Raw genomic sequence first — 21,869 nt, 5'->3', positions numbered from 1 at the left:
ACATTCAACACGTGGTAATGCTCTGGGAGCAACTGTTTAGATGATAGCTAGCTGACACCTCCCAGGGGATGCAAGGGGACGCACAGCACAGTCCCGGTCTTCCGGCAAGAGTCGCTCAGCATCAGCTGCGGTCTTGGGTCAGCTCAGCCACAAACGCTGGCCCTCAGTTCAGAAAAGACCCAACCCCAAAACCCATGCCCTTTGGAGTAAATGACTTTCATATGAATATTTCCAAAGGCTGATGATATTTCAAACAAATGTTTCAGGCCAAGTTCAAGATCCATCTTGAAGAAGGCAGAAAATGAGGTGGGCATAGTATTAGAAAAAGGAATCTAAAGTCTAATTTCTCACCTCTATCCACCTTCTTCCAAATTCTTCCTCCTCCTTCACCCCTTTAAATGAGGCAAAAATAATATGAGATATGTTTTGAGAGGAGTCAGTATAGAAACTGCTGCCCTGAGCCTGTGCTGAGGTTTGAACCACCCCATGTACAAACCATGGTCAGAGATGCTGGAATACTACTGCTGGCGTCCCTCTATGCCAGCCACCACTACTGGAGGTAAAAGAAGGCTCAGGAGGGAGCCAGCTGAGGAAAGAAGTAGGCAATACACAGCTGTGAACTTAGAGAAAAGAGATTCTTGCGTTTAGAATATTGGCAGAAACATCTCTTTAACAGTATAGTTTACTTTCTAATTTCTTCTCTGCAAGTGGCTAAATATCTTGCCAAATCACTAAGCTCAGTTCTCACATGTTCTATGGGATTGGAGGGTTCACTGTGGGGATAGGATGACGCACGATGAAGGGAATAAAAGAACCAGTTCTAAGGACTCGTAATGCAAGAGGGGACCTCAGACAAAGCCTGCGGTGGTACAGGCTTTCTTCTACTGGATATAACTGACCTATAAATTAGACGCCATGATCTACATCAACCAGACCACTCCGTACACGGTAGGGTTTACTGCCATCTACATGACACAGTCCCACCATCTAAGTAGCTTTGTGTCATTTATCATAACAACACGATAAGAATATTTAAGATGCTAGCTATGGACAATGCTCACTGCAGCACTATTTACAATAGCCAAGATATGGAAGCAACCTAAGTGTCCATCAACAGACAAATGGATAAAGAAGATATATTATATATATACAATGGAATATTACTCAGCTATCAAAAAGAATGAAATTTAGCCATTTGCAACAAAACGGATGGACCTGTAGAGTATTATGCTTAGTGAAGTAAGCCAGACAGAGAAAGGCAAATAGTGTGTTTTCACTTATATGTGGAATCTAAAAAATAAAACAAACAAATCAATATAACAAAACAAAAACAGACTCACAGATACAGAGAACAAATCAGTGGTTACCAGTGGGGGGGGGGGGGGGGGATGAGAGGGGGAGGGAGTGGGACAAGATAGAGGAAGGGGATCAAGAGGTACAAACTACTAAGTATAAAATAAATAAGAAAGACATACAGATGGCCAACAAACACATGAAAAGATGCTCAACATCACTCATCATCAGAGAAATGCAAGTCAAAGCCACAATGAGGTATCACCTCACACCAATCAGAATGGCCATCATCATAAAATCTGGAAATAACAAATGTTGGAGAGGGTGTGGAGAAAAGGGAACTCTCCTGCACTGTTGGTGGGAATGTAAGTTGGTACAGCCACTATGGAAAACAATTTGGAGGTTCCTTAAAAAACTACAAATAGAACTTCCATATGATCCAGTAATCCCACTCCTGGGCATATACCCAAAGAAAACCATAATCCCAAAAGAAACTTGTACCATAATGTTTATTGCAGCACTATTTACAATAGCCAGGACATGGAAGCAACCTAAATGCCCACCAACAAATGAATGGATAAAGAAGATGTGGCATATATACACAATGGAATATTACTCAGCTATAAAAAGGGATGAGATGGAGCTATATGTAATGAGGTGGATAGAACTACAATCTGTCATACAGAGTGAAGTAAGTCAGAAAGAGAAGGACAAATATTGTATGCTAACTCACATATACGGAATCTAAAAATGGTACTTATGAACTCAGTGACAAGAACAAGGATGCAGATACAGAGAATGGACTGGAGAACTCGAGGTATGGGAGGGGGCGGGGGGTGAAGGGGAAACTGAGTCGAAGCGAGAGAGTAGCACAGACATATATATACTACCAACTGTAAAATAGATAGTCAGTGGGATAGTCAGTGTTGTATAACAAAGGGAGTCCAACTCGAGGATGGAAGATGCCTTAGAGGACTGGGGCAAGGAGGGTGGGGGTTACTCAAGGGGGGGGAGTCAAGGAAGGGAGGGAATACGGGGATATGTGTATAAAAACAGATGATTGAACTTGGTGTACCCCCAAAAAAATAAAATAAATAAATAAATAAAAAAATAAATAAGATACAAGGATGTAATACACAGCACAGGAAATATAGCCCATATTTTATAGTAACTTTAATGGAGTAAAATCTATAAAACTATTGAATCACTAAGTTGTACACTTGAAATATAATATTGTAAATCAACCACACTTCAGTTAAAAAAAAAAAAAAGAAGCTAGCTATGGAGAGTGCAGGTGTTGAAAATCAGAGAAAAGACCATCACTCCAGTGTGGTGGTCCTTAACCCAGGGTCCACAAAGACAATTTAAGGAATCTGTGACATGGATGGGAAAAGCGAATTATCTGTTTTACTAACCTCTACTTGAAATACAGCATCTCCTCTCATTATGAAACTAAGCAACAAACCAGTGTAGTAGTATCTGTCCCTGGGACCTTGCTTCCAATAGAAATCACAGATATTTTCACATCACATTATAATTGTTGCAGATATCTTAAAATATCATTTATATTCATCACTTATCAGAAATTACAGTAGTTGTTAGGCCTGCCACTATATCTTATTATTTAATGCATTAATAAAACAGTATACTACTATATAATAAATCTGTCTTAAAAATATTTTGAAAACTATTTCAGTGTAATTGTTTTCCTTTATGAATGAAAACACATTAACTCTGAGAAAGGGTTTGTGAGCTTCAAAGGACTGTCAAAGACGCCCATGGCACAAAAGACTACAAACCCTCAGGCTCGGGTGAGAGCCAGATGCTACTGCCTGCCTAATAGGCTCAGAGTGTGCAAGTCTTATAACTACACTCTGGGTTGTGTGGCTTGTTTGAAATAAAAGAAAATACCTTTGCAACTGAAATTCTTCCATGAAAAGATAACTTGCTGCCAATCTGAAACTCTGAACCCTTCCACCCCATTAGAACGGTTGTTGGATGCAAGCTGAATATCCAAGCTTTCCTATGTCAGATTCCTGGCAGATCATTTTCAAATAGGCAGGTGACCTAAACCCATCTGGAAAGTGACTTCTGCAGCCAGGACAACCAAAACTGAGTGTGACCTGCAGCCTCTCTTGTCAGCAAGAGCACCTCCAACCTCACTGATGGCCACAGTCACTCAAGAACGTCAGTCCTGCTTTTACCAAATCTAGCTACCATGTTGTGGTATAAATGCACACAGGACAGTGAAGCCTGCAGAGGAAAAACACTCCCTTTGTGTATTGTTTCCCGCTTTCCTTCCAATCTGAGCAACAGAGCGGCCACACACTCTTGTTTATAGCCAGGAAATGAGTCCAGCCAAGGTCTTCCCAGTTTACAAAACAGGAGGCAGCAGCCACGACAGCAGAGCGCTCTGAGATCTGGAGATGTCAGACTCCCAGCAACCCAAGCCTATCCAACCATCCACAGCAGTGACATCACCCTAAGACGGTCTCTCTACACTTTCTCTCTGCCAAGCCAGAAGCTCCAGAGGCCTGGGAATGATCCCCAAGTATCTCTGACCCCAGAGCCCAGGACAAACTGAGCACACAGTAGATTCTCTACTGATGCTTGTTGGATACTGAGTCAAAAATGCCTTTCTTTCCTATTCGTTTTATGGGTTTTCGAAAATGTATTTTGCATTTCCTTAATTACTTCTCTAGTAGCAGTAAGAAGGTTTTTGCTGTTTTTTTAAAGGCTGGTTCACAGATGACAACAACTTCTTGCATACAGACCCCAGGGCTGAATGCTCCTGGGGTATGTGTCATAGAGGAAATAAGAGAGGCCCACCCCTAGGGAATCCCTCACCCACATGGGGATGTCACATCTGAGGGGACCTGAAAGGCAGACCTAGAGGACCTAAGTCAGACGAGAGGTTTGGGGATGAGCCGGGCACATCCCCAGCAGCTGTGGGGAAGGGCAGATCCAGAGATTTAGGAAACACCAAACAAAATGAAGCCAAGGGAGCAGGGCGGGGGCAGCTCCACCCAAAGCCCCTCCGAACACCAGGCGGGACCTCGCCCTGGCACTTAAAAGGACTTAATCTTTCAGTCACAAAACTCTCTTAGTATCTTATGTAAACTGCAGCTTCCCATGGTACGAATCCAGATAAAAAGCAACTGCAAAGCAAAGCTTGGCATTTGGCACAAAACGAATGCATCCTCCCCAAACCATCAACACCACCCTGTGCCTCACGGGTCCACGCCAGTCCTCCTGGGAGCAGCAGAAGTCTTGTCAGAGAAGAATAAGGCTCCCGCCTAGTTCTTCACACCGCATTGGTCAGAACAGTACCTAGTGTAAAGCATACAATTTCCAGAAGCTCACCTGTTGGCTGGACCACCACGGTGGCCACATCCACGGCTTTTTCTTGAATTTCTTGCCAGTTACCCTGCTCTCCGATCCACTCGCTGACGATGCACCGGTAGGAGCCCTGGTCAGAGGAGAGGGCCCGGGACACGGAGAGGCGGTACCCGTCGCTCCCCACGGTGTCCAGGCGCACGTCCCCGCTGCGGTAGCGCTGCTCGTAGCCGGGGCCGGGCCGGAACCTGCCCTCGTGGGTCAGGGAGAGGATGCTCCGCCGGGCGGGGCCGCGCCGCACCTCCCACAGCAGCGCCAGGTGCGTGTGCAGCGGCGACGCCGTGGAGGCGGAGCAGCGCAGCTCGAAGGGCTCGCCCTCGCGCAGGCTGGGGCCCGAGGAGGGCTGCGGGCTGGCGGCCACGCGCAGAGCATCCGGCAGGACTGCAGGGAGAAAGCGCAGCCGTTAGCTCACCACCGCCCCAACCACTGGGCAGGTGCCCGTCACCCTCTGGGGCTTGCGGGACAACTTCTTCCTCCTCTCCTCTGTTCTAATCCCCAGACGGGCACGTCTGCCCGTTTCGCTTCACCTATGATTTCAACTTTCTGACTCGAAAGAAGAGGAGACACTAATAAGACCCCCTGCTAGAACTGGGTGGTGCAAACTCCCTTTCGGGAGCTGTGCCTTGAGGTTGTACTTCTGCCACCCTTAGGCAAGTCACTTTACCTCTCCGTGCCTCGGTTTCCTCATTTCTAAAAAGGGATGACAACTAGAGTTATCTCAGGAAGTTGACTGAGAATTCAACCAGTTATAAGGGAAGGCACCCAGGACAGTGGTTGGCACTCAGCGATCACAATCAAGTAGCTGGCCATCACTGTCGAGCACTCCTTTGCTAGGACACAGGCTGGAGTAGAGAGCCTGGGGGATCTTCTAGGAGTTAAGGCAGTGTGATCTGCAGAGCACAAGAGCATGGGAGAGCTTCCTGGGCCTTGAATGTCTAAGGGTGAGCAGAGGGTATCTGCAGGTTAGGAATCCAGCATGGAAAACTGAAGCCTCAGCTATTTAACCATTAGGACCCACTAGGGGAAAGCTGCGCTCTTCTACAGTCTAGAAAAAGGGGGCTGGAGATCAGGGAAGTGTTGGTGAGAGCTGTTGAGGAAGGGGAGCCACACATGATGTAACCAGCGAGGAGGCTGGATGAGAGAATCCCCAAACACCACTGTGCATCATCTCCTTGGATTTTCCTGCCATTCCACACTCAGAGACAAATTCACTGTCCTTGACGAGGGACTATTTAATAGAAAAAAACTGCTACATGTTTAGAAGGACACATCCCAAAGACCCTATCCCTATTGCAAATGAATATAATGACATAGTATATACACCAGTCTGTGAGTCCCGCTAACATAACTCAGTTCCCAGGACCAGTTATCTCTGAGGCCATGGATATATAGTTTCAAGACCCATGAAGCTGAAGGCCAGAGAGACCCTAGGTCACGCATGGCAGCCACCAGAGGCTCCACCTGGGCAGCCAGCCAGTCTCTTTCATGGCCATCCATCTGTTTTCCTGACCCAAGGAAAGCCTCTCCTTACTCCTGCCTTTCAAAGACTGGAGAAGAAGCAGAAAGACACTGGGTTGGGGGAGGGAAAGGCGTAAGTTCCTCCTGCTGCCTCCAGCTCCTCAAGAAGAAAATTACACGTGGAGGCAAGGGTGCATCTGACCTAATGGAGGTGTAGCAGGTGCGTGATGACTACAAAAGCAGTGCATTATTTAACGCCAATGTGAGAATGTCTTATGGGACTTTTTTCTAAAAAACATATTTGGATTTTGTATAAGAATGACAAGAGGTAATGGAAGAGCTGGATTGGATGTTTTAACACTTGCGTCATGGACATAGCTGTTTTATCCCCTCATGAGCCTAATGGGGGAACAGAACCTGGAATATGGTAGGAGTCTATAAATCATTACAGAAGGAATGAACGCTTGAATCAACCCCTTCTTGTCATTTCATCATGTATATCTTCTACTTTCCTGATCATTAAATACACTACTACCCTGGCATAATTCTTTTTGGAACAAGGCAGGATACAAATAAATGCATAATTACGTAATAATAATAACACTAATAATGTTTCTATTTTGCTAGCTCCAAATTAAAATCATTTGTTCTTGCTCATTTACTAATTAGCTGTGTGATTTTAGGTAAGTAATTAACCTATGCACTTCCATTTGCTCATGCGTAAATTAGGGAAATACCCTGCCCTCTCTTCTTCACTGGGTTGGGTATCGACTGTATAAGTAAATCAAACAGAACCTGTAAAGTGAAAAAACAAACAAACTCAAACATTCCAGATATATAAGGCGTGATTACTTGCACAGACAGGCCAATAAGGTGGCAGTGACCACATCATTCTTTCTCCACACACGACCCCTACAACTTCTGGAACAGATACTAAAATCATGAAGGGCACAGAGAAAGACATGAGCTTTGAAGTAGCTGTTAGGCCCATAAACCTGAACAGTGTCATCATGACCATCACCTTCTCGTCCCTAACCTGACCACGGCGTTGTTCTGCAGCTTTACACGTCCGGACTCACCTTGACCGCTATGGAAGGCATGGTTTTCGGGAGGAGGAAGCTGAGGCATGGGACATGCCCACAGCCACAGAGCTGACAAGTGGGAGAGCCACCATGGGACTGAGTGCAGGCAACCTGGCCCAGAGACGGACTCTCCATCACACACCACACTGCCTCCATCCCCCTGCCACGATGGGATGCCTCACAATCATAATGGAGTGAAGAGAAAGGGCCCTCAGAGGCCACCTGGCCCACCCTCTGCCTTTAATCAGGTAAGACACTATTACTCCATTGGACAGAGGAGGGAACCAAGCCCCAGAGGTCTTGAGTTTCCTGGCACGGTCACCCACAGCTGAGTGGCAGAGGAAAGTCTGGTACCCCGGCACAGCAACCCCCCGTGAGGATGTACCTTGAACCTGCACTGTATCCTCATAGTTGCCCTGGACGGTGGCATCCGTGCTGGGGGTGGAACACTTGTAGTGGCCTTGGTCTGAGGGCTGGACGTTCTTTATGTGCAGCTCCACGGCGTCGTTGGCTGTCCGCCGCAGCAGGATGTCACCCCTCTGCAGCCGCTCGCGGTACTGCGGGGCGGGGAAGCTCACCTCCCAGGTGCTGGCGAGCTCCACAAAGCTGCTGCCCGAGGCTGAGAAGCTCCAGTCAAAGTTCTGCTCGCTGGGGCCATCGTAGTCGCTGACGTTGCAGGGGATGACCAGCTCGGTGCCCACCACTCGCACCAGGCTCCCCTTGGGGACCCTCACCACACGCCCTCGACAAAGCGCTGCAACGACAAGAGGTGAAAGGCAGGGCTTGAATCCAGTAAGGTCTTCCCAGTATAAATGAGGCACATGTGGGGGCTCTATGGCTCCCAGGCACGTGGTGGAAATGTGACATCCACTGGCTGGGGAAATGTGACACTGACCACCGTGCTGTCAGTGTCTGTACAGAAGGCTGAGCCCACCCCAAGGACCCCAAGCCAGGAATACCCCCCTCTGGTGAGTACCTTTCATGCAACAGTCTCCTAGGATCGACAGGGAGGAAGAGACGCACTAAATGTAGGCTAACTGTAAACTTGAATAGCTTTCTCCCTCTTGTTACTATTTAACCTACCATGATCGCTCAACATCATGTAGAAATACTTCAGGGTTTGTGTGAAAGGAAAGGACACAGCTAATCAAGTATTTACATTCCTGCCCACCCTATATCAACCATCTTCCCTAGAGACCATTCCCTGGGGCTCCTGAGACCCGATTTACAATGATGGATGCCAATTTTTAAATCCTAGAGCAGCCTGCTGATAAAATGATTTAACTCTGGTTATCTGACGTTGCCTATAAATTAATTTTAAAATAGGACGACTCTACCAAGTATTAATTTTCTATTTTCTGGCTCATTTCCTTCTCTCTACTCTTCACCTGATCTAAATTCAGAATGAAGATAGGGAAGCACAAACGGAGAGAGTGCCTGGTCTGGCTGGTTGCTGGGTGTTGGTAGGAATGCGGCAGCTTACTGAGGATGACATGCTTGGTGGACAGAGCCGAGTTCACTGGCATTCCCTGCCCCAAGAACACAGACCTCACAGGCTTCTGGGAGGGCCCTTAGGGACCACCATCTGTGTGTCCTTTAAGATCGCTTCTGTGCAATGAACTTCAGCACATTTTTCTGTAGTGTGTTTATTACCTGTGTTAGCATTTCAATTTGGACCAAATGAACTTGCATGACTCTTTCCTGATGTTCTATGAATAGGTATAGCATTAAGATATACAGGAGAAAGCATGGGCTCTGAAATCAAGGAGACAATTTTAAATCTGAGAGATCTCTCTTCACTATGGCTTCCTTAACGATAAAATGAAGCAAGAAGGATTCACTGAGTTGATGAAATAAAATGGCTAGCTGAGACACTGCCATGTAGTAAGAGCTCACTAAAATGGAACTTCCATTATTTATTTTCAGTTTTGTGTTTCTGTCATTTGTTATGGGTTGAACTGTATCTCCCTACCACTGCCCACCACCCTCCCCTTCACATGTTGAAGTCCTAGCCCCCAGCACCTCAGAATGTGACCTTATTTGGGAATAGGGTTGTTGCAGAAGGAATTAGTTAAAAAATGGGATGAGGTCACACTGGAGTAGGGTGGGCCCCTAATCCAATGACCAGTATCCTTAAAAGGGGGGAAATCTGGACACAGACAAGCACTCAGGGAGAGTACCATGTGAAGGTCAAGGCAGAAAATGGGGTGATATGTCTACGGTCCAAGGAACGCCCTGCACCCCTGGTCCCAGGGGTGGACACTGGGGCTGAAACCAGGTCAGAGTCCTCCTGGCTCTTTTTTGCGGAAGCGGTTCAGGAAGACACTTTCACCTCCTTTGGAATCAGGGTGCTACAGAGCTGCTTTGCTCTGAAGCTGCATGTGGGCAGCCCTCCTGACCAGGTGAGGAAGCCACCTACAGCAAAAGAGACCCAGGCAACGCTGGGACCAGAGACGTGCACAGAATGTGCCCTCATGACCAGATGGCATCATCTGAGCCACTCGATCCGCCACACCTGCTAAATCATTCCACACGTGCGCGGGTGCACGCACATGTCTTCCCCTGGACATTTCAATTCCTTGCAATTCCACTCACACCCACTTATATTCCTTAGGTTAATTTCTGTCACTGGCAGCTCAGGGCATTGAACTACTGCCCAACAGTGAGATCATTACCAGTTCACAAAAGAAACAGGCCATCTTTTTCACATTTAATTTCAGAGATGATGGGTTAATTCTGAATCTCCCAGAGAGACCCTTCCGAAGGAAGCCTCATGGTGGAGACCCGTAAAAAGGAGCACAGCCTAATGCTTACCCTCCTTGAGCCCAGCTTCCTCATCTGTGAAATGGAGACACAACCCCTTAGTGCTGGGTAAGGATTAACTGAGCCACAGAGCACTCAGGACATTGCCCCGCATGTGGTTAAGAGTCTGCGGCTACCTACTCTGCAGGCCGCCTCTAGAAATAAACCTGATCACAATTGTGTACTTTGCTTCCTTGACAGGTTTACAAAGGAATTTCCTAATGTGTAAATCTTTGCAATTCCCAGCCCTTGTCAAGAAGCTGGCCAAGGTTAACAACTGGCTCAATGGGGCCCTGCGGCACATGGCTGCACTCCTTGTAAGGTCTCTGTCTTTATTCTTAGTGGGTGGGGCTCAGGAAACTGAGCCAGCTGCTGGTCTCAGCTCTCTAGTCCTGCTTCCACAGAGTTGCCCAAATTATCTTTTTAACATACAAATCGCGTGTCACTTCACTGGTCAGAAGTCTCTCATGGCTCCCCATCACCTGCAGGACACACTATCTTCCAGACCCCGCACTGCGATCCCGTGGTTCAAGCCACCTTCCCTCTCACCTGAATTACTGTAACAGCCTCCCAACGGGCCGCCTGCCTCCTTCCACTCTTGCCTTCCACCCTCAACACAGCCAAGCCATCTCTTAAAAACTTGAGTGTATTACGTCCTTACTCTGCTCAGAGCTTCCCAATCACCCCCCATGTCACTCAGATAAAAGCTAAGTCCTCACAGAGGCCATCAAGACCTCACAGGACCTGGCCCTCTTTGCTTCTTCAAGCTCCTCCCTCCACGGCACTCCAGACATGCTTTCGTCCTAAGACTCTTGAGCACAGACACCTCAGGGTTTCCGCACATTTCCTCTGACCGGAGCACTCTCAGATGTAAACCCCGCTCCATCACCAGCTTCACATTTCATTCTAGTGTTGCCTTAGTGAGGCCTTTCCTGACCACCTTAAAATTGCACACACCTGCCCTCATTCTCACCAAATTTTCTTCTTATCACTAATATTCTTTATGTGTATTCATATATTTTTACTATTATTTTTTATCTGCCTCCTCCCGCTAGAACGTAAGGTCTATATGAGCAGTGATTTTTATCTGTTTTGTTCACTGCTGAATACCAGTGCCTAGAACTGGGCCTGGTACATAGTAGTTGTTCAATAAATATTTGCTAAGTGAGTGAATGAATAGGAGACATACAACAACCTTCATAGTCTGGCCCATGGCTACCATTCCCAGCTTTATCAGCTACCCTTCCCCCACCCCTTAGTACTTCAACAAAACTAATACCCCTTCACTCTCTGGAAGTGCCATGCTCTCTTACGCCTCACAGCCTCTGCTTCTGTGCCTCCTTCATCTGGAATGCCCCCCAGCAACCTCTCAGCCTCTTGCAGGAAGCAGCTCCAGCACCACCTCCTGTGTGAAGCCTTCCCCATCTCCCCTGGGTCACTTAGGCACTCCTGCCTCAACTCAACCTGCAGAAGTACCTTCGATGCTGGCTAGGTTACAGTGCCACTGGGAAAAGCCAAGCAGATAGGAACAGATGCTTGAAAGATCAAATTCTAATCTAAGAAAGATATAAACCCAAGCAGTGTCGTACATGCAGAACTGGGTTGTCCCCTCATCTGTGCAAAGCAAGATTTTGAAGTTTAGTTAACAGAATTTCAACTTGCTACCAGCAATCTGGTATTTAGCACATATTTCTTTTCACATTGTTAAATAACAGCTAATAATATTTAAAAATAAATACAACTTGTAAAACATAGAGCATATGGCTCTTCCCAAATCAAAAAGAATATCTGCAAAGCCACACGTTGCCAATTTTAATTGAAACCTCTTGTAACAGTCGATAACTAAGGGGAAAAGAACAAAATTTTCCTCTGGTTTTCTGAATTCTACCAGTATTTCAAATGAAGAGTCCCAAATACTTCGGCACCTGAACTGTATTAGTTTAGCTTTCTATAAAAATGTCTTCACTAAGAAACAATTTAAAATTGTAGTTTCATTTGTTTTCAGGGGTCAGTATAAGAAACCTTCATATGAAAAGCATTTCTTGGGCTTCCCTGGTGGTGCAGTGGTGAAGAATCTGCCTGCCAATGCAGGGGACATGGGTTCTATCCCTGGTCTGGGAAGCTCCCGAATGCCGCAGAGCAACTAAGCCCACGTGCCACAACTACTGAGCCTGTGCTCAAGAGCCCGTGCACCACTACTAATGAGCCCATGCTCCGCAACTACTGAAACCCGTGCACCTATAGCCTGTGCTCCATGATAAGAGAAGCCACTGCAATGAGAAGCCTGTGCACTGCAACAAAGAGTACCCCCCGCTCTCCGCAACTACAGAAAGCCCGCACATAGCAACAGACCCAACGCAGCCACTAAATAAAATCATTAATTAATTAATTAATTTTTAAAAAAGCATTTCTTTATTAGCTTAAAAGGACTATTGAGGGCATTATTGTGTTGTTCAACGACACAAGAAACCATATGATAAAAGTTTCTTAAAATTTAGTAGCAGAGGGCTTCCCTTGTGGTGCAGTGGTTGCGAGTCTGCCTGCTAATGCAGGGGACACAGGTTCGGGCCCTGGTCTGGAAGGATCCCACATGCTGCGGAGGAACTGGGTCCGTGCACCACAACTAATGAGCCTGCACTCTAGAGCCCTTGAGCCATAGCTACCGAGCCCACGCACTGCAACTGCTGAAGCTGTGCGCCTGGAGCCCACACTCCGCAGCAAGGAGAGGCCACTGCGATGAGAAGCCCACTGCAGTGGAGCATAGCCCCCGCTCTCCGCAACTGCAGAGAGCCCATGAGCAGCAACGGAGACCCACCACAGCCAATCAATAAAAAGAGAAATACAATTAATTAATTCATTTAAAAAAGAAATCACTGTCAATTAAAAATTACATTTACCAAAATATTTTTTAAAAAAATTTAGTACCAGAAAAAAAATACCTGTTGATGGACCACTGTGTGTTCTTTCTCCAGAACACAAGAACTATAAGGCATCTCTCACCATTCAGGCCAGTAACCACAGCCCCAAGTACCTTTGATACTCAACACAAAATTAGGCTACCTTAATAGCACCTTTTTTGCAGTGTATGAAGGCTCTGATGCTAAATCTCTCTCTCGTAATCCCAACTAAGTGGTGCAGCACCACATCACCATGCCCCAATTAGATCAGACCCTCTTAGGTAGGTCTCAGACCCGGCACTGCTTCCTAACTCCTGTTTGTAAAAGTTCTACCAAAAAAAGAAAACAAAACTAAAAACACACAAAAAACCCCTGAATATGACTGTTACTGCTAATTTCACCATCTTTCTTTTCTCTATTCCAACTTCCACATCTTAGTTTCCCCAACATATACAAAATTCATGTGTCCTTTTTCACCTTAGTGTCAAGGAAGTCTAGTACTAAATATGACAGTGATATATGGAAACTAGCCACAACTTAAATTTCTAATAATTATCTCTTTTCTCTGTCTCTACACCTTCCTCTGTCTTCTCTGCTGCCCTTGTACTTTTGATTTATTTAGTCTTATTTTAAAGTTTATTGCATGTATGTGTGTATTTCATTGTAAATTGCCTCAAATATGTTTGGGGGAGGAGGGGAGATAAGTAGGATATTAATTTCAAAAGACTAATAATAGAGATATCTACCTTCAGGAGATTCTCACTTTCTGCTATGATGCATTAGCTTGTAACAAATTAGCTCCCCGCCCCCACCGCCCACCCCTAGAGCAACTACAAAAGATGGATAAAACACAAGAAACAGATAATTGAATGCATTGGTGATCAATCCGGGTATCCAGGATTAAGGGGCCAAGATCACAGAAACACCCCAAGGTGGGCCTGACAATGTCCACTGCTTTTTCTCTCGAAATACCTGCCAATTTTAAATTGTGTAGCAAAAGTTAGTAAGTAAAAGTTCAGAACTGCCAATGCCTCATGGGGCCAAGAAGACAGCAACTGAAGTTCAGGGCCATTACGAAAGTCTTGGTCTAGGGAGTTTCCTGGTGGCACAGTGGTTAAGAACCTGCCTGCCAATGCAGGCAACATGGGTTCCAGCCCTGGCCCAGGAAGATCCCACATGCCTCGGAGCAACTAAGCCCATGTGCCACAACTACTGAGCTCATGTGCCACAACTACTGAAGCCCACATGCCTAGAGCCTATACTCCACAAGAGAAGCCATCGCAATGAGAAGCCTGCACACCACGACAAAGAACAGCCCCCGCTCTCCACAACTAGAGAAAACCCATGTGCAGCAACAAAGACCCAATGCAGCCAATAAACACATTTATTAAAAAAAAAAAAAAAAAAAGAAAGAAAGTCATGGTATAAAACAAACAAACAAAAAAAGAAAGTCAGAGTCTGAGGTGGAGGGAGTTGGTGGGGGAAGATTGGTTAAGTGGCTGAGAAGTTAAGCAGAAAATAAATACTAAGGGCCTAAAAGGTTAAGCCAAGTTTTCGACCATCTCACAGTACTTAGGAAATAAAAATTGGAATTCCAAGTTCACAAAGGAAGGTGGACTATAATGAACACCTCAGAATGAATTATAGCCCTGGAAAGGGCTGTGCCTTTGGAGTAAGAGCAAAGCTGAAGAAACAACCGGCTCCCATGCATACTGAAATCTCATCTCAAAACATCTCAATTCCTCACTGGATTACAGTGAGATTCTCTTTTAGCCTGCTAGATTCTCTATTAGCCTGCTAGGGGCAAAAAAAAAAAAAGTACATCTTCTTGTGAAGAAGATAACATCATACAGAGCCTCTACAATTTTTCAATATTCAATCAAAACCTACCAGACATTCCATACAACAGCACCAAATGACTGAAAACAAAAGACAACAAAACAGACAATAGAGAAAGATGCAGGGACTTCCCTGGTGGTGCAGTGGTTAAGAATCCACCTGGCAATGTAGGGAACACTGGTTCAATCCCTGGTCTGGGAAGATCCCACATGCTTTGGAGCAACTAAACCCATGCACCACAACTACTGAGCCCATGTACCACAACTACTGAAGCCCACAAGCAACAAGAGAAGCCACCGCACTGAGAAGCCCGCACACCACAATGAAGAGTAGCCCCAGCTCACCGCAACTAGAGAAAGTCCGTGAGCAGCAATGAAGACCCAATGCAGCCAAAAAATAAATAATTTTTTTTAAAAAAAAGAGAGGAAAAAGATGCACAGGGATCCAGATATTGGTGTTAACAGAGATGGACTTTAAAATAACTGATTAAGTTACTAAAGAAATAGACAAGAGTATTTTACTTCTCAACTTAATGTATTAAAATAATCAGATCAAAATTCTAGAACTAAAAAAATATATAAAATTAAGAGCTCAATAAATGAGTGTGATATCAGATTAGATGCAACAGAAAAGAAGTCAGTATAAGCTATTCACACTGAAGCCCAGTTTACAAAAAAAGATGAAAAATGCAGAAAGGAGTCTAAGGGACACATGAGATACAGTAAAAAGGTCAAACATGTGCAACAGAGTCCCAGGGTGAGAGAGAAAGAATGTGACAGAATTAGGCAGAATTAACTTCTGAAGAAATAATGGCGAAGGTGCTTCTTAAATCCACAGAAGACATCATGCCGTAGATTCAAGAAGTACTATGTATCTGAGGCAGTACAAATACTTAGAAAACCACACCTAGGTACATCATTGTAAAACGGCTGAGAGGCAGAGAAGGGAGCAACAGTACAAGGAGAGCTGACTTTCCACAGAAACGATGCTCACGAGACAATGGAATGACATCCCTAAAGCAGTGAAAGAAAGTAACCACCAACCCAGAATTCTACACAGAAAAGATATCATTAAAAAAGGAAGGCCGAGAAGAGCTAACACCTATCCTTCTCAAACTCTTCCAAAATATTGCAGAAGGCGGAACACTCCCAAACTCATTCTACGAGGCTACCATCACCCTGATACCAAAACCAGGCAAAGATGTTACAAAAAAAGAAAACTACAGACCAATATCACTGATGAATATAGATGCAAAAATCCTCAACAAAATACTAGCTAACAGACTCCAACAGCACATTAAAAAAATCATACACCATGATCAAGTGGGGTTTATCCCTGGGATGCAAGGATTCTTCAATATACGCAAATCAATCAACGTGATACATCATATCAACAAATTGAAGGATAAAAACCATATGATCATTTCAATAGATGCAGAAAAAGCTTTTGACAAAGTTCAGCATCCATTTATGATAAAAGCTCTCCAGAAAATGGGCATGGAAGGAAATTACCTCAACATAATAAAAGCCATATATGAAAAACCAAAAACCAACATCGTTCTCAATGGGGAAAAACTGGAAGAATTCCTTCTAAGAATAGGAACAAGACAAGGGTGTCCACTCTCACCATTATTATTCAACATAGTTTTGGAAGTTTTAGCCACAGCAATCAGAGAAGAAAAAGAAATAAAAGGAATCCAAATTGGAAAAGAAGTAAAATTGTCACTCTTTGCAGATGACATGATATTATACATAGAAAACCCTAAAGACTCTACCAGAAAACTGCTAGCACTAATTGATGAGTTTAGTAAAGTAGCAGGATACAAAATTAATGCACAGAAATCTCTTGCATTCCTATACACTAACAACGGAAGAGCAGAAAGAGAAATTAAGGAAACTCTCCCATTCACCATTGCAACAAAAAGAAGAAAATACCTAAGAATAAACCTGCCTAAGGAGGCAAAAGACCTGTATGCAGAAAACTTTAAGACACTGATGAAAGAAATCAAAGACGACACAAACAGATGGAGGGACACACCATGTTTCTGGATTGGAAGAATCAACATCGTGAAAATGACTGTACTACCCAAAGCAATTTACAGATTCAATGCAATCCCCACCAAATTACCAATGGCATTTTTCACAGAACTAGAGCAAGAAATCTTACGATTTGTATGGAAACGCAGAAGACCCCGAATAGCCAAAGCAATCTTGAGAAGGAAAAATGGAGTAGGTGGAATCAGGCTTCCTGACTTCAAACTATACTACAAGGCCATAGTGATCAAGACAGTATGGTACTGGCACAAAAATAGAAAGGACGATCAATGGAATAGAATAGAGAACTCAGAAGTAAGCCCAAACACATATGGGCACCTTATCTTTGACAAAGGAGGCACGAGTATACAATGGAAAAAAGACAGCCTCTTCAATAAGTGGTGCTGGGAAAATTGGACAGCAACATGTAAAAGAATGAAATTAGAACACTTCCTAACACCATCCACAAAAATAAACTCCAAATGGATTAAAGACCTACATGTAAGGCCAGACACTATAAAACTCCTAGAGGAAAACATAGGCAGAACACTCTATGACATATATCAAAGCAAGATCCTTTTTGACCCACCTCCTAGAATCATGGAAATAAAATCAAGAATAAACAAATGGGACCTCATGAAACTTAAAAGCTTTTGCACAGCGAAAGAAACCATAAACAAGACTAAAAGGCAACCCTCAGAATGGGAAAAAATAATTGCCTATGAAACAACGGACAAAGGATTAACCTCCAAAATATACAAGCAGCTCATGAAGCTTAATATCAAAAAAGCAAATAACCCAATCCACAAATGGGCAGAAGACCTAAATAGACATTTCTCCAAAGAAGACATACAGATGGCCAACAAACACATGAAAAGATGCTCAACATCACTAATCATCAGAGAAATGCAAGTCAAAGCCACAATGAGGTATCACCTCACACCAATCAGAATGGCCATCATCACAAAGTCTGGAAACAACAAATGTTGGAGAGGGTGTGGAGAAAAGGGAACTCTCCTGCACTGTTGGTGGGACTGTAAGTTGGTACAGCCACTATGGAAAACAATTTGGAGGTTCCTTAAAAAACTACAAATAGAACTACCATATGATCCAGACATCCCACTCCTGGGCATATACCCAAAGAAAACCATAATCCCAAAAGAAACTTGTACCATAATGATTATTGCAGCACTATTTACAATAGCCAGGACATGGAAGCAACCTAAATGCCCATAACAAACGAATGGATAAAGAAGATGTGGCATATATACACAATGGAATATTACTCAGCTATAAAAAGGGATGAGATGGAGCTATATGTAATGAGGTGGATAGAACTAGAGTCTGTCATACAGAGTGAAGTAAGTCAGAAAGAGAAGGACAAATATTGTATGCTAACTCACATATACAGAATCTAAAAATGGTACTGATGAACTCAGTGACAAGAACAAGGATGCAGATACAGAGAATGGACTGGAGAACTCGAGGTATGGGAGGGGGCAGGGGGTGAAGGGGAAACTGAGATGAAGCGAGAGAGTAGCACAGACATATATACACTACCAACTGTAAAATAGATAGTCAGTGGGAAGTTGTTGTATAACAAAGGGAGTCCAACTCGAGGATGAAGATGCCTTAGACGACTGGGGCGGGGAGGGTGGGGGGGACTTGAGGGGGGGGAGTCAACGAAGGGAGGGAATACGGGGATATGTGTATAAAAACAGATGATTGAACTTGGTGTACCCCCCAAAAAATAAAAAAAAATAACTAGTTTAAAAAAAAAAAAAGGAAGGCAAAATAAATATGCTTTCAGTCAACTCTCAATAAGGAAAAGAGAATAAAAAGAAATGCTAACGAAATACCAAAAAGGTATACTAAAGGGAGTTCTTCAAATAGGAGGAAAATGACCCCGTATGGAATCATGGAAGTGTAGGAAGACATCAAGAGCAACAGAAAGGGTAACTGTGTGGGTAAATCTACTGAATAGTGACTATGTAACACAATATTAGTAATGTCTTCTGGAATTTAAAATCTATGCTTAACTAAAATATATGGCAACAACAGCACAGAAAGCGACGGAAAGAGTGAAATAAATAGAGCCCTAAACGTTTTCTAAGGTCTTGTATTTGATAAGAGGAGCATCAGAAGACACACAAGTCAACAACGTATGTTCTAATCTCTAGAATAACCATAAAAATGAAAGAATGGATCACAAACTAATGAGAGGGGGATAATAAAAAATACTTGATTAATCAAAGAATCCATAATTTCAGCTAAAATCATGTAAGCATTTCTCAAGTATTTACTTTGTAATGTGTTCGCTCTGATTCACCACCAAATTTCTCTCCAAGAGGCTGGGATTGAGTAAGAGGAGGAATAACAGCATACCGTGTAGCTCTTACATGCCAGACCACCCCCACCATAGAACCGAGGAAACCGAGACTCACAGAAGTTTAATAACTTGCTGAAGGTCCTAACAGCTAAGAAGGGAGGGACTCAACCCAGGTTTATCTGGCCCATGCGCTGCATTGTCAAGGCAAAGATGGGCTGGTTTTGTCTGCAACTGCATTGTTGATACTACCACCTTCTGCTGATTTTGTCTTCGCTCTGAGTGGGAAGAAGAAATGGCTTGAAATGCCCTATAAAATATTTCAAATTCTCCAAGGGCAATGTGAACCAGATAGGCAGCAAAGTAACCGAAATGAGTTACTAAGGGAAGAAATATATATTCTTAACATGAAATAGAGAAACAGAGAAATGGGATTGTTAAAAATAACTTCCCCTTCCTTCAAAATTTTTTTTCTGACAGACTGCCTTCATTATTTTAAGTGATGCTAACTCTACATTTCACACTTTCATATTCAAACAAGGTGAAGAGAACTTTAGTCTAGAAACATATGGGAAGGACTTTTGGAAGCCCCCTGCTCTGACTTTTCAGCAGTGCAGATCATTAACATGCAAGAGGTGACTGTTTCCAGATTACTATTTGCCTACCTCTGAAGTCCTCAAGGAAATAATTAAATGCCTTCAACTTTCTTGCATCATGTAGAATGGATGGGGACAGGCAAGAAGAGTCGGGCAAGTTTTTCAGCGCAATTATTCCTGCAATGTTTATTTCAATAAGCGCTATCGGCAACCATGAGGAGTCATTAAGAGAGACGAGCTAATGAAGAGGAACCTGTGTTTATCGACCCTCTTCCACCCCCTCATGAGATCCATGGGAAATAGATTTTATTTCCTAGGTGATCGTCCACATTATTCTAAGTCAAGGCCTGTAGAGTACGGCAGATCTGCACAGGATTTTTGCGATTTTTCCTTTTATTGCTCAAATTTTATCACCTCACTGAGCTGCTGAGAAGCAAACAATCTGACTTTATAATCAGAGCCATTTGTAAGATAAGTATTGGAAGTTATTGAGTCCAGTAGTACAGGTAGACGGAAAACACTGAAACTGAAGAGCCTGTGGTATTTCACTTTGTCTTGTAAAATGACACCTAAATCCCCTTCCCCAGTCCTTACAAGGCCTTTCAGAGAGACCCCCGGGCCTATGGACTTCTATTTGAAGTTCTCAGTCCACATGGGATTTAGAAGTGAATACAGAGAAGGCCAAACCTGTAAACTCTCACAGAGCCTTTACTGCAGCATCAGACTTAAATGCAAAACCTTTGTCTCTACGTGACTGGCACTGAGAGGTCTGGCAGGAAGGGATCATGCCGGCTTTCATCCAGACAGTCCTTCAGTGATGGAAATGCAGCAATGTACACATTAAACAAGTTACAGCCAGCAGAGAATGTGTAATGAAGTCACATATGGCAGTACTTCAAAATCCCATCCAAACGCAAATCAGGTTCTACTACAGCAGGCCTTATAATCATTAAAAAAAAAAAAAAGTTCAGCTAAGACCTCACAGAGATAAACCAAACGCAGTATGAGTCATTTAACAAGCAACTATTGAGCAAGAACGCCGCGTGCTAGATGATATGTGAGAGAGGAAGGTCAATCAGCCCCGGACCTTCTTTTAAGAGACTTACGGTATGTTGAGTCATAAGGGGCAGGTGAAAACTCTAACATGCGGAAGGATCTATGTAACCAAAGAGAGGCACTAGCGACTGCCATGGGGTTCCACAGAAAGTGAGGGTGTGTCCCCCCAAAGGGATCAGTGAAAAGCTTCCTGCTTGGGCCTTTGAAATGTGGCTGAGGGGCCGGGGTTGGGCAGGGGACACTGAGGAGGAAGATGTTCAGAGTCAAAGGAGGTGCACAAGCAAAGGCCGAGGCGGGACATGTGGGGAGCGGTGAAGAGCAGGGCGAGTGCCGCAGCCAAGAAGAGCAGGCTGGAGGGGGGCTCCCCCGGTGGCGCAGTGGTGAAGAATCTGCCTGCCAATGCAGGAGTCGGGTTCCAGCCCTGCTCCGGGACGATCCCGCATGCCGTGGAGCAATGAAGCCCGTGCGCCACAACTACTGAGCCCGCATGCTGCGACTGTTGAAGCCCCCGTGCCCAGAGCCCGGGCTCCGAAACAAGAGAAGCCACCGCAATGAGAAGCCCACGCACTGCAGCAAAGGGTAGCCCCCACGCGCCACAACTAGAGAAAGCCCACATGCAACGAACAGCCAATAAATAAATAAATAAATTTTTTTAAAAAAAGGGCTGGAGTGGTCAGTCAGGAGCCCTCTACAAGATGACAGGGCTGGGGTAGGGGTGGGGGGTAGGGGTGGGGGGTAGGTAGGTTGGTACAAGAATCAAAAGAAGAGCAAGCGCAGGAGCAGGAAAGCAGCAGCTCTGAGAGCCACGCTGGACGAAGGATCCACTGACAGACCCGAGAAGAGAGACACGTCCCAGGGAAGCTGAGAGCTGCTAAGGAAACCCAGAGGAGAAAAGGAGTCAGTGCGATTCAGACGAGATGAAAGTCCACTAGAAATGGAAACCCCCTCCAAAGAGATCTGAGCCCCAGATGAATGTGGAGTCACGTGCCTGGAGAGGAGATCTGGTGAAGATCTGGGAGACATGGAGGGCCATGGGGTCACCAGAGAACAGAGAAGAGGGACAGGGACAAAACCATAGTGAGCTCCTATTA

At 44.6% G+C, this 21,869-nt stretch overlaps 1 protein-coding gene across 2 annotated transcripts in view; it reads right to left on the bottom strand.

Annotated features, from left to right (window-relative positions):
* Positions 1-21,869, bottom strand: part of PTGFRN (prostaglandin F2 receptor inhibitor) — a 77,401-nt gene that overhangs the window by 34,570 nt on the left and 20,962 nt on the right. For both annotated transcript variants that reach the window (XM_057720258.1, XM_057720249.1), the window contains exons 2-3: positions 7,615-7,983; positions 4,657-5,070 (exon numbers count right to left, since the gene is read on the bottom strand). In XM_057720258.1, the coding sequence (XP_057576241.1) occupies positions 4,657-5,070; positions 7,615-7,983 (783 nt within the window). The remainder of the gene's footprint in view (positions 1-4,656; positions 5,071-7,614; positions 7,984-21,869) is intronic.

The sequence above is a fragment of the Hippopotamus amphibius genome, chromosome 1 (genome assembly GCF_030028045.1).
Source record: "Hippopotamus amphibius kiboko isolate mHipAmp2 chromosome 1, mHipAmp2.hap2, whole genome shotgun sequence".
In the NCBI taxonomy this organism is placed as follows: Eukaryota; Metazoa; Chordata; class Mammalia; order Artiodactyla; family Hippopotamidae; genus Hippopotamus; species Hippopotamus amphibius.
The sequence above is the reverse complement of the archived record's forward strand: the minus strand, read 5'-3'. Positions and strand labels throughout refer to the sequence as shown.